The 12,389-nt window shown below is 37.9% G+C and overlaps 1 protein-coding gene across 1 annotated transcript in view; it reads right to left on the reverse strand.

Annotated features, from left to right (window-relative positions):
* PKHD1 (PKHD1 ciliary IPT domain containing fibrocystin/polyductin) overlaps nucleotides 1-12,389 on the reverse strand; it is a 477,573-nt gene that overhangs the window by 273,226 nt on the left and 191,958 nt on the right. Inside the window, exons 43-45 of the mRNA XM_054492265.2 lie at nucleotides 7,722-7,834; nucleotides 6,451-6,556; nucleotides 3,688-3,822 (exon numbers count right to left, since the gene is read on the reverse strand). Of these exons, the coding sequence (XP_054348240.2) occupies nucleotides 3,688-3,822; nucleotides 6,451-6,556; nucleotides 7,722-7,834 (354 nt within the window). The remainder of the gene's footprint in view (nucleotides 1-3,687; nucleotides 3,823-6,450; nucleotides 6,557-7,721; nucleotides 7,835-12,389) is intronic.

Consider the following 12,389-nt stretch of genomic DNA (forward strand, 5'->3'; position numbering starts at 1 on the left):
CGTGCGGAGTGGGGTTGAATGGGGGGACAAGAAGAGGCTTTAGAGGAGTTGATAATGTTCATTTATTTATTATTAGTTTTTATTTTTTAGAGACAGGATCTTGCTCTGGCAATGTTCTATTTCTTTTTCTCAGTTGTATACATATACATGGTTGGTTTGCTTTGTAAAAATCCACTGAGCTATTCCCCTGTGATTTGTGCACATTTTTCCATAAATGTTATATTTCCATGAAATATTTACCTTAAAAAGTAGGACAAATACTAGAGAAAGGTAACATAGAAGATGAGAGGGTAAGGAAAGAAGCTAAAGGAGTTTAATGTCCTTGCATTACTTATGTAAAGTTTAACAGTGCTGATGTAATTTAGACTTTGTTAAGACAAGCAGGCACATTAAAAACTTAAGGCCAACAGCTAAAATAATCATAACAGAATGGATAACTTTCAAATCAGTAAATATAAAAAGATACTATGCAACACAAGACAAATCAAAATAGAAAAGAAGAAAAAAACAGAAACCAAAAACGGATTGCAAATTGAAAGTGCAAAATAAGATGGTAAAATAAATGCAAATATATGGGAGACATCAGTATGTGGAAGGTAATTGAAACCACTAGAGAAAATGAGATTTCTCCCAGGGAGAGCTAGTATATTGAGAAGAAAAGGAGCCCTACAACAGAATTTAGGGAAACAAAAAGATGAAAGGTCTAAATTGAAGAAGACAAATCCACAAGTGAAAATGGGAAATCACCCCTAGAGAAATAGGAGGAAGAATGAAGCAACTCCATCAGCATCCGTCTGAATATGGTATTTTTTAAAGTAGCATCATCTGCTAAAATTAATTACAATAACAACAAAGACAGCCATCCTACAGATACTTCGATAAGTAGGGTGACTGTAATTTAAATTAAAATTAGACATTTTTTTAGTGTGAAAGGGTATGTTAATTAGACAGAATGCTGGGACAATAGGTATAAACAAACTACGCACTCAAACTAGGATATATCGTCATGCTATAGCACATGGCTTTCTTGTATATTTAAGTCATTCTTACTGAAAATTATTCTATTCATCTCAATACAAAGGTAACATTGGCTGTGAGAGTACCAACACATGTACAGGTATGCTTAAAGCAAAAAAATTCCTTCTGATGATAAAAAGTTCTTCCAGAAAGTAATGTTTATTTTAGGATGTGACTCACAGATAATTGTATGCCACCAATTATATGTGAGTGGAAAGTCTAACAATGGACAGGCCAAATTCTTTAAAAGTCTTAATTCCTGGCCAGGCGCAGTGGCTGACGCCTGTAATCCCAGCACTTTGGGAGGCTGAGGCGGGCAGATCACGAGGTCAGGAGATTGAGACCATCCTGGCTAACATGTTGAAACTCCGTCTGTACTAAAAATACAAAAAATTAGCCAGGCGTGATGGCAGGCACCTGTGGTCCCAGCTACTCAGGAGGCTGAGGCAGAAGAATGGCGTGAACCCGGGAGGCGGAGCTTGCAGTGAGCCGAGATCGCGCCACTGCACTCCAGCCTGGGCGACAGAGCGAGACTCCGTCTCAAAAAAAAAAAAAAAAAAAAAAAAAAAGAAAGTGTTAATCCCTAAAGGAATGGCAGGCACAAAAGACAGAGGCTAAAATCAGAGTCCCATAACCACAGAGGTCAGGTACCCTCTTTTTCTTTTTTTTTTTTTTTTTGGAATAACTGTCACCTGGCAACATAGCGGTTCCCAAATAAATCTGAAAAATACTGTGCTAAGATTAATAGATGTTTTTTTGCTTGTTCACTTTAATGCTAGAATTTCTCAGAGCCTTTAGTATATTTTTTCAATGAATTTTATTCTGTATATTTGAGGTTTAGAACATATTACAGGGTACACATAGGTTATAGTAAAGCAAATTAACATATCTATCATCTCACATAGTTACTTTTCTGTGACAAGAGCAGCCAAAATCCACTTATTTAACAAAATTCCCTGACACAATACAATTTTATTATCTCTAATGCTTATGTTGTACATTATTACATCTCTGGATTTGTTGGAGATTTTGGGAAATAGAGGGTATGGTAAACAGCACAGCATAAATATAATTATAACCAAATAATCTTCTTTTTCCAGACACTATCTGAGGGCTAGCTTTTCATGAAAAACACTTCAGGGAACATTGGTATGAGCACTAATAAATGTCCTTTGCCAAAGCCATTTTCCTTGTGCAATTGAAGAATATTTGACCAGGAGTGGGAGGATATCAGGGTGGTCCTAGCTCCACAATACTAGGCATGAACCTTAAACTGCCATTCAGGTTTCCAAGCCTCCATTTTCCCCTAAATTCAAGAAGTTAACCAGATCATCTCTTAGGTAATAGTTGGCTCTTTAATTATGTGGTTTTATGATTTGGATAACTAACCAGCATCTAGACATCCCCTAGAACAAAACTGTTCAACATTTTACACCAGGGAACTCTTGTCCTGCACTTACTTAAGAGACTGAAAGGCCCTCAGCTGTACTATATTCCTAGTGAATTACACCTCAAGGGTGTGATTATTTTTCATCATCTCATGATAGGCGCCCTTTTGTCATAATTTATATCTTAATTTTTGTCACTTTCCCATTAATTATGATGTCTAACATCAATTAAGATATTGCAACATTAATTTACCAAGACAGTTACTCAGTTTGCTGGGAATTTTGTTTTTAACATCTACTCTAAGGTTATTCCTGGAAAAGTTAAGGACCTCTGAGGTACCACAGCATCACAGAATCTAAATCTGGGTACCATCCTCTCTTGAAAACTACACAGTCTGAAAGGAAGAATCATCTCTCAAGGTGGTAATCCTTTTAGAGGGAAAAAAAAAAAAACTGTCACTTATTTATCTCCTGAAAAGTATAGTTCAAAGGAGATTTTACTAAGAAAAGTTGAGAGTTAAATCCAGGAAAATGTAGCTCAGTAAGAAAATGACTTTTAAAATCTTCACATTTTTATCTATAGCTATGAAATAAATAATCTTCAATGGAAGTATAAGAATCAAAACTTATCATTTAAATTTCAATTGAACTAAGCACTCAGGAACAAACTGAAGAGAATATTCTTCCTTGGCTCCCAAGAAATCTATGATTTCCATAACGATGTGATGACTAGTATGAATGTAGCTCTAATAAAAACAAGAACATAGGGGATCCATTATAGACCTGAAGCCTAAGAGACCAATGGCAGCCAGGAACGCCCCCTTACGAACTAGTGCTTCCCACCCGGAAGTACTCTTTGCCCCATCTGCATCCTTGTACCCTGAGAAGTCATCTAGAGTCTGATTTTTATCATGTGGCAATCCATACTTAGGCACATATTAGTGAATCACATACAAAATAATGAACTAGGCAAATTTCTATTTCATGATTTGACCTCTTTCTATGAGTAATAATTCTAAATTGCAACCAAATAAAATTCTGTAAGCTACTTATGACTTCTGTGATTTATGTGTACTCATAACACTAAAGCCCTGTGTATATATGAGTTCTATTATCAATATCACCACTATTACAAATAAAAAGGTCTTTTAACTTTTACTAATTAAATATGAGATTCACTAAAGAATGCTATTAAAATTGCATATCCTGAATCATCATGGGGCCCAGCACATGTAATTTTGTTGTGATTGACAGCCTAAAACAACCACACTAAGGCACTTACCTTGTGGGCAAAATGACCAAGTAATAAGCTGTCAGTAACTGAAGTATTTGCATCACTTTCCAAGATGTCAATTCCAAAATCTCTGCATGAATAAACTTGGAAGTTTTTCAGGCGAAGATTGCTACTTCTAAAAATCTATAAAATACAGCATGTTACAGCAAAAGTCTGAGGCTTGGTTTTTCTTGCAGACTTCCCGTAGCTTTTAAAATTATTGATTAAGTATAAAGAAGCATGCTATATTGTATTAAAGCACCTTTTGTCCATCAGTGTCAGTACAGGTATCCTAAAGTTGCTGTGAGGTCAGCACTATGAGTCTCCTTTGTTAACACCCCTTTGTACTTTTCATTTCTCCTCATGATAACCAATACATTAAAAAGATCAATGTGAATTCTCCACATATCTAAAATAAACTTGGAGTGGCCAAATCACACAAAGGTAACAGAGAAAAACATAGCATCCAAGAACTCTAGTGTTTAACATTTTCTTCAATGTATTATGTATTAACTCATATTGTCAGAAGATTGCAAATATGAAATAAGTAGCTCAGCATGACTACAGAGTCACTGTTTGTAATTTCAACATAAGCTATTTACATATATGTTTATGATAACCCAAACAGGGGTCATATAATAACAAAATTACTTGGTAGAGTTGTAAGCCTCCTACTTGCTATGGTTTAAGCCTGTCCCCCAAAAAGCATGTTTTGGAAACTTAATCCCTGATATAACAGTGTTAGGAGGTGTGTAGGTTATGAATGGATTAGTGCTGATTACAAAAACACTTGGGGCTGTGAGTTCTATCTCTTGCTCCTTCTTTGACTTCTTTGCCCTTCTGCTATAGACTGATGCAGCAAGAAGGTCCTCAGCAGATGCTGGCCTCTCAATCTTGGACTTCCAAGCCTCCAGAATCATGAGCTAATAAATTTCTGTTTATTATAATTTACCCAAATTTTATTATTCTGTTATAGCAGCACAAAAGGGCTAAGACACCACTGGTCTGGGAGACAGAGTTGTGCTTATGTTTACATCTTTGACCAATTTTTTGCTAATTTTATTTATTATTAATACATAATAACTCATTTTAAGTTAATTTTTGTAAGTAGTATAAATTAAGGTAGGATACAACTTAATTCTTTTGTGTGTGACTATCTAGTTGTACAAGCACCATTTGTTGAAAAGACTATATTTCTCACATTGAATGGTCTTGGCATCCTTTGTCAAAAATCATTTGTTTATAGATGTATGGGTTTATCTCCGGACTCTCACTTCTATTTCATTGACATATATGTCTATCTTTGTGCCCATATACCACACTGTCTTGATTATTGTTGCTTTGTAGCAAGTTTTAAAATAGGGAAGGATAAACCCTTTTACTTCAGTCTTCTTTTTTGGTATAGTTCGAGGGAAGTTTGAGTTTTAAATTTGCTGCTATTATGTTACTTAGTTTCCCCCTTATTCTTCACTATAAAAGTGCAATTCAAAGAATATTTTTATTATTTAAACTTCTTGATTGATCAAATTTGAGTGCACAAGAGTTCAAGTTGTAGTTCTGTATTTTTTTCCTTTACAGGTTTAGCATTTCTGATTGCAGAATTTCAAAAAATGGCTTTAATAGCATCTTTTAATATTTTCATTTTACTAGATTATTTATTCTAGAACAAGGCTATTCAAGAGCAGGGAGACAGAGTTTAAGCCCCTGCAGGTATAAATCACTTCTCTGCATAAGAGAGCACTCAACAAATGTTTCCACTAGATTTGTTACCCCTGTAATATTTATAGTGCTCGTGGGAAGCATTTTATAAAATTAAATGAGAACAAAATACTAAATACATTTCGGACTCCACCTGTTAGCTATCCTAATTGTACATTTTTGGGCTTTCTTCATCTACAATTATCTTTCTTTTATGGGATATATGAAACAAATGTTTTACTTTCTTATTGTGACATTATTATATGTTTGTATTCTATTTCCTGAAGCCTCTACAAACATATTTCTTCACCTATATATCTTATGCTCCAGATTTCTAGGTAGAGACAAAGTGTATGTAATTTTGTCTGTATTGCATCAAATAGTGGCCCTGAATAATTTTTATATGTTGCTGTTAGCAGTGAGCATGCAAAGCTTCCTTATAAGAAAATCACCGGGATAATGAAGAGTAAATGATTGAACATGAACCTTTTCTTTTCCTTTAAGAAAAAAATAGAAGAAAATTTAGCTTATTGACTAAAGTAAGAGTCGTATCTTGAGCTAGAATGTTTGTGTTCCAATGACGAACAGTGCTTTTTCTTAAGACTGGGGCATGTATTGTTCAGGATATCGGGACATCAAATGCACAACATTTGGAGTCTAAATTCTGCACTTGGTTGTACTACTAACCAATTGTGTGATCTTTGACAAGTCCCTTCCCTTTCTTAGCCTTAATTTCTATCTCTAAGTAGGGATGGAAAGAAGGAATAGGGAACCTCTATGATCTCCCCTGATTATAAATCTTTATGATTCTGTTGTTCTCTTCTAGGGTTGCCAAAAACACCCAATGGAGAAAATGACCTAACTCTGGATTAGTGACTAGGAATTTCTTTAACAACTATTCTACAAGCACCTATGATCCATTGGTGCTTTAAAATTGTGATAGCACAGCAATGCTCCTCTCAAGGGCAAGTCATTCCCATGTAAGTAGATATGCATAATGAATTGCTGTGAGGAAACAAGTGACAGTTTTAACTTTAAAAACAACAACAATAACAACAACAACAAAAAACTTACCTGGGCACCACCTGCACTTTCCCAAACTGTGAAGCTCTGGAACAGAGTGGTGCCAGTGACATTATCCCAAGGTGGCTGAAATTTAGGGTATACAAAGAGACCATACCTAAAAAGTGAAACAAAGAATGAAATTAAGCCAATTTTTATGTTTCTAACTTCCTACTTTTTCTTGTTGAAAAACATGAAGTAAAAGTAATGTATTAGGGAGAGTGAAAGTAGATAGAATCTGTGACCCTCCCCCTAACTGTTCTTGCTTACCCCTCAGCCCTCCCACTTTTACCCTCTGTGACCTGCTCCCAAATCACAACAAAATGCAGATTACTCCAGAGCCCAAGCCCACCAGCCTCCCAGGGGCTCTGCATATTTGGAAGTTTAATTGCTCTCTCTATTGAATTATCTCTGGCCACAAAAGGTACATTCTGTCCTTCTGCCTTTTCATGTGACTCTCTTCTCTTTACCATCAAACTGTTATGATCTAGAAAATAATGCTAACACAATTATATACAAAAGCCAAGACATGGAGGCAGCCAAGATGTCCATCAATAGGTTAATGGCTGGGGAAAATGTGGTATATACCTGCAATGGAATATTATTCAGCCTTTAAAGAGAAGGAAATCCTGCCATTTGTGACAATACAGATAAACCTTGGGGACACTGTGCTCGGTGAGGTAAGCCAGACACAGAAGGGCCATAGTACATCATATCACTTAAATGAGAAATCTAAAATATTCAAACTTACAGAAGCAGAGAGTAGAATGGTGGTTGGCAGGGGCTGGGAGGAGGGGAAAATGGAAAGTATTAGACAAAGGGTACAAAGTTTCAGCCATGCAAAATGAATAAGTCCTAGAGATATACTGTATGGCAAAATACCAAAGTATAGAATACAGCAAAATTAACAATACTATATTCTATACTTAAAAATTTGCTAAGAGGTCAGATTTTGCGTCAAATGTTCTTACAGTAATAATAATAATTCAAATAAAGAGGGCTGGAGGAAAGCTTTTAGAGGTGATAGATATGTTTGTGACATAGATGGTGATGATGGTTGCAGGGGTGTATACTTATCTCCAAACTCATCAAGCTGCATACATTAAATATGGACAGCTTTTTGTATGTCAATTATACCTCAAAAAAGCAGTTTCAGAAAATGCACAGGAACATCACCCAATCTCCAACAAATGCCAAAAGTGCTCTCATTGTGAGCATTCTACAGAAAAATGTGAAATCATAAGACTTACAGCCAAAACGTAGATGAATTTCCCCAAAGTTACCTGGTACAAGAATGTGCAATGTTCTGAGTGAAGGAAAGAAGTGGAGCTTGTGATGTTTTGTTGGTCATGAGATGGAAAAAGTAGCCATAGCCAGCACCACACACTCTGTTCCCCTACAGAAATTAAGGAGAGTTAAAAAATAGTTACCCCCTGTATGATAAGGTTGCTGGAAAGAAAGACTCTCGTTTGTACTCATCTCAATTTTATATTCACTTTCTGCCAAAGTACATTAAAACTCTATTATAGACTCATTTATTCTTTTTTTTCCTTTTGGGAACAAAAATAGTGATATGGTTTGGATTTGTCCCCCTGCCCATATCTCAGGTTGAATTGTAATCCCCAGTATTGGAGGTAGGGCCTGGTGGGAGGTGATTGGATCACGGAATCAGTTTCTCATGAATGGTTTAGCACTGTCCCCCTTGGTACTGTTCTCACCATAGTGAGTGAGTTCTCATGAGATCTGGTAGTTTAAAAGTGTACAGCACCTTGTGGCCCCCACCTTGTCTTGCCTCTGTTCCTGCCATGTAAGGTGCCTGCTCCTGCTTTGCCTTCTGCTGTGAGTAAAGGCTCCCTGAAACCTGAGACCTCCCCAGAAATTGATGCTTCCATGTTTCCTGTATAGCCTGCAGAACCGTGAGCCAATTAAACCTCTTTTCTTTATAAGTTACCCAGCCTCAGGTATTTCTTTATAGCAATGCGAGAATGAACTAATAAAAATATTGTCATTCTTCTTCCTCCAGCCAGCTCAACTAGACTGCAATTTGCCCATCTTAATAACTGGTATCTCATGTTCAAGCCTCTTTCTAAGCTCCCACAGTGAGTTTACTTATGACATCTAAAATTCTACTTTTTGCTGAATGCAAGAGTATATGGTGGCTCCCCTAGGCAAAAGTGTACCTTGAAGTCAAGCCTACACAATTGTGTTCTCTCTGGCTCTTTGAACAACTCAGTGATTTGTCTATTGGCTGAAGGCCACATGATTGGACCAGTCATGACTTAGTTCCAAGACAAGGTGACTGAGTTCAACTACAGCTCAAATCTCTTCAAAGTGCTCTTGTCCTGAATAGACTATTAGGTCACCTTGATATTTCTTTATAGGTCTTACTATCTAAATAATTTCATGAATTTTATGTGTTCATATAAAATCTGACTTCTATCTCTTGGACCATATGAGTTTGGGGATCTAATTCTGATCAAACTGAACACAATGAGGTTATCTTTATAAATTCAAGGAAGTACCTACAATATGTTCATCCCTATGTAATATAGTCTTAAGACAAAGTAAAAAACTGACTTCCTAAAGGTTTAAGACTGTACACAGATTTTTTTTTTTTTTTTTGGACTACCCAGTGTTCACATTTTTTTGTTTCCAACATGTTCAAACCAACAGACTTAATAAAAAATTCAGACTTCAGCTTTTCTGAGCCCAAATTCCTGTGAGGTAGCCACGGGTCAGGTGAAGATAAGAAGGGCCTTCCTTCTTGGACTGTGGATCATTTTTCCACAGTCCTCACCCTTCCTGTCTCACTCATGTATGATGCCTGCCTAGTCTCTGCAGTATTTGAATTTGCAACCTCAACTACAGGCCACAAAGTAAATAACACGTTGGCTAGTCTATGAAAGTTTCTATTTCTGCTTTCCTGAATCACATCTGAGTTCTCTCAGTGTCACACTCTCACATCTTAAGGATCCCAAGCCCTCTCTTTACCATCAGGGAGAAAGAACTCTGAGAAAAATCAGGGGCCCTATCAGGCTGCTGCACTACAGTGATGCTACTAGTGGGAGGAACGAAGGGCCAATCGATCAAGCTATGAGACTACTTCCTATGTGCCCACGTGCATCTGACCTCTCTCAGCCTGAGTGGCTGTCCAAAGCCAAGATGCCCATGTCTACCTGGAGAACAGAAGTTAAGGAATAGGCTACTCAGGCGTAAGCCCTGTGCTACATGGATGAAGGGAGTCTTCAAGGCTCCAACATGATTCCATCCTGATCACCTGGGGGTTTTCCATGGCCTGGCTGGTGTGAGACAAGGAATGCCTGGAGTATCCTCCTTGGAAGTCACTCAATCCCGGGAAAACAAACTATGTGGCTTGGAGAGCTCATCCTGAATACTGGCAGCAGGGTAACAGTAAAGAGAATGGGGAGTCATGAGGACCATGACACTGTGCCACTCAACAAGACATTAAATGCCTTTCTTTAAAAAACAATACTTCAGTGCAGCCCTCTATGCAGGGCTCAGTGGGGACTATGCTGTGAGCATCCCCTTGGAACAGTTTCTTAAACTTTAGTGTGCAACCTGGTAGAGTTGTCATATTTAGCAAATAAAAACACAGAATGCCCAGTGAAATTTAAATTTCAGATAAAAAATAAAATATTTTAGTATAAGTGTGTCCCAAACACTATCTGAAATTTAAATTTGACCAGATATGCTGTATTTTATCTGGCAGGCTTTACCTGGGGGTATATTAGCCAAAGATTTTTAGATATTTTGATTTAGTAGGGGGGTGATGAGGAAGGGATGAGGGACAGTATTCTGTACTGTTGGCCATCACAAGGTGCTCTGATAGGTCTGCTGCAGGTGATATTTTGACCCCATTTTGAGAACTACTTCTCTACAGGTGATTGAAAGAGTAACGCTAAGGGTTACTAACGTTCCTAGGAGACACTCAAAGAGGAGAGAGACACTAGAAAAACCAGTTCCTGGTGAAGTTTTTTGCCATGAGTTGCTTTGGGAACCCACTGCAAATGGAAGCCACTGCTGAAAACTGAAGGAGGATAGAGACCTAGAAATCAGGGGGAGAATCCATTGCTAGGTACCCAGCAAAAACACTGCCCAGCTCAGTGCAAGTTATATTTATGTTGGATTTTTTTTTCCTTAGAAGTATTTATTTTTCTAAGTAATGATGAGTAGAATAATAACACTCATAGTGAAAATCTACAGAGAAGGCACTACAGTCCAGGTACTGGATTTTAGAGTCTCATTTATTTTTACAATAGTTTTATGAGTTGTGTATTATTATTACAGTTTCATAGCAAAGAAACTGAAGCTCAGAGGTGTTGAGTAACTTTCCCAAAGTCACAGAGCAAAGAGTTGTCAGAGCCAGCTCCATCCAAGTCCAAGTCTGGAAAAGTTAGAGACTAGAGTAGAGAAATGAAGGTAGGACTCAAAGACAGGGTGCCCAATAATAGGGTGCAAGTGAAGAAACATAAACAAGAGAGTACAAAGCAAAGTCTTGTCACCCGGTCACGGACAGAACACGCATTTGCTGTGGCCTCCCCAATAGTGGAGACAATATATTGAACAACATCTTTGCAGAAGTCAATGTATCATGGACATTCACGCAAGGGAAATTCCAGAGAGAAATTAACTGTCCAAGTAAGCCAGCTCCTAGAGGTGTGCATCTATAGTCACCAGAAAAAAAAAAGTGAATTAATCCTTAAGGCACCGGTGGTAGTGTTTGATATTGCTATATATAAATATATAAGGCACCAGGGGTAGTGTTTGATTTCTCCAAATCTGGAGAGCATTTTGCAGGCCAGATTTAACTAAGGAGTTGCTCTTTTCACACCCCAAATCCAGAGAATGTAAAATCCTTCTCATTCTCACCACATGGGGAAAAAAGCATGCACAGCTTAGTGTGCACAGAGAGATACATGGGTAGGGGTGTGGGACATTTCCCAAGAGGAGGAAGAAGACATAACATTTTGAAGAGTACATTTAAGGAGGATGAGGGTTCTGGAATTTCAGCATTATGGAGATCAAGTGTTAGTAAGGCTCAGACATGTTGATGAGGACTGGCTTCTGACACAGGAATTTTGAGCAATGACAGATGAAAAGACTGAGATTATCTGCAGTTGTCATCTACTATCAGTGCAGACAGTAGGGCTATTGACTGGATGCAGACAAGGGTTAGAATTTAATGAGGAAGTTCTGACCTATCCAAGGACAGGGTCTTGCACTAGCCTTTCACACAGCTCAGGGAGTTTTACTACATTCTCAGTAAGGATGGATTGAGAGTGAGGACTCCATACCCTTTTACTTGTAGCTATTCTCCATTTCTTTATCCTTAGACTAAGTAAACTCATTTCATCCTATGGCTTCAGTCATTCTAGACTAATATTTTTATTGACTTTAATTTCCAAATGAAAGGAAAACTAGGTTTTTGGTTTTTGTTTTTGTTTTGTTTTGTTTTGTTTTGTTTTGAGATGGAGTTTCACTCTTGTTGCCCAGGCTGTGCAATGGCCCGATCTCGGCTCACCACAACCTCCACCTCCCAGATTCAAGCGATTCTCCTGCCTTAGCCTCCTGAGTAGCTGGGATTACAGGCATGCACCACCATGACTGGCTAATTTTGTATTTTTAGTAGAGATGGGGTTTCTCCATGTTGGTCAAGCTGGTCTCAAACTCCCAACCTCAGGTGATCCGCCCACCTTGGCCTCCCAAAGTGCTGGGATTATAGGCATGAGCCACCATGCCTGGCCAACTTTAGGTATTATTAAGGGTAACTCTCTGAACCTGGGTGATCCACTGGCAGTGATAATATAGCAGCACCCCAACAGGAGGAGAACTTAAAGACCCTATTCCTTCCTGAATGTACCACGTTCCATAAGGAACACACACACACACACACACACACACACATATTCAGCCAAGCAAAGACAGTATGG

The sequence above is a fragment of the Pongo pygmaeus genome, chromosome 5, assembly GCF_028885625.2.
Source record: "Pongo pygmaeus isolate AG05252 chromosome 5, NHGRI_mPonPyg2-v2.0_pri, whole genome shotgun sequence".
NCBI lineage: Eukaryota > Metazoa > Chordata > Mammalia > Primates > Hominidae > Pongo > Pongo pygmaeus.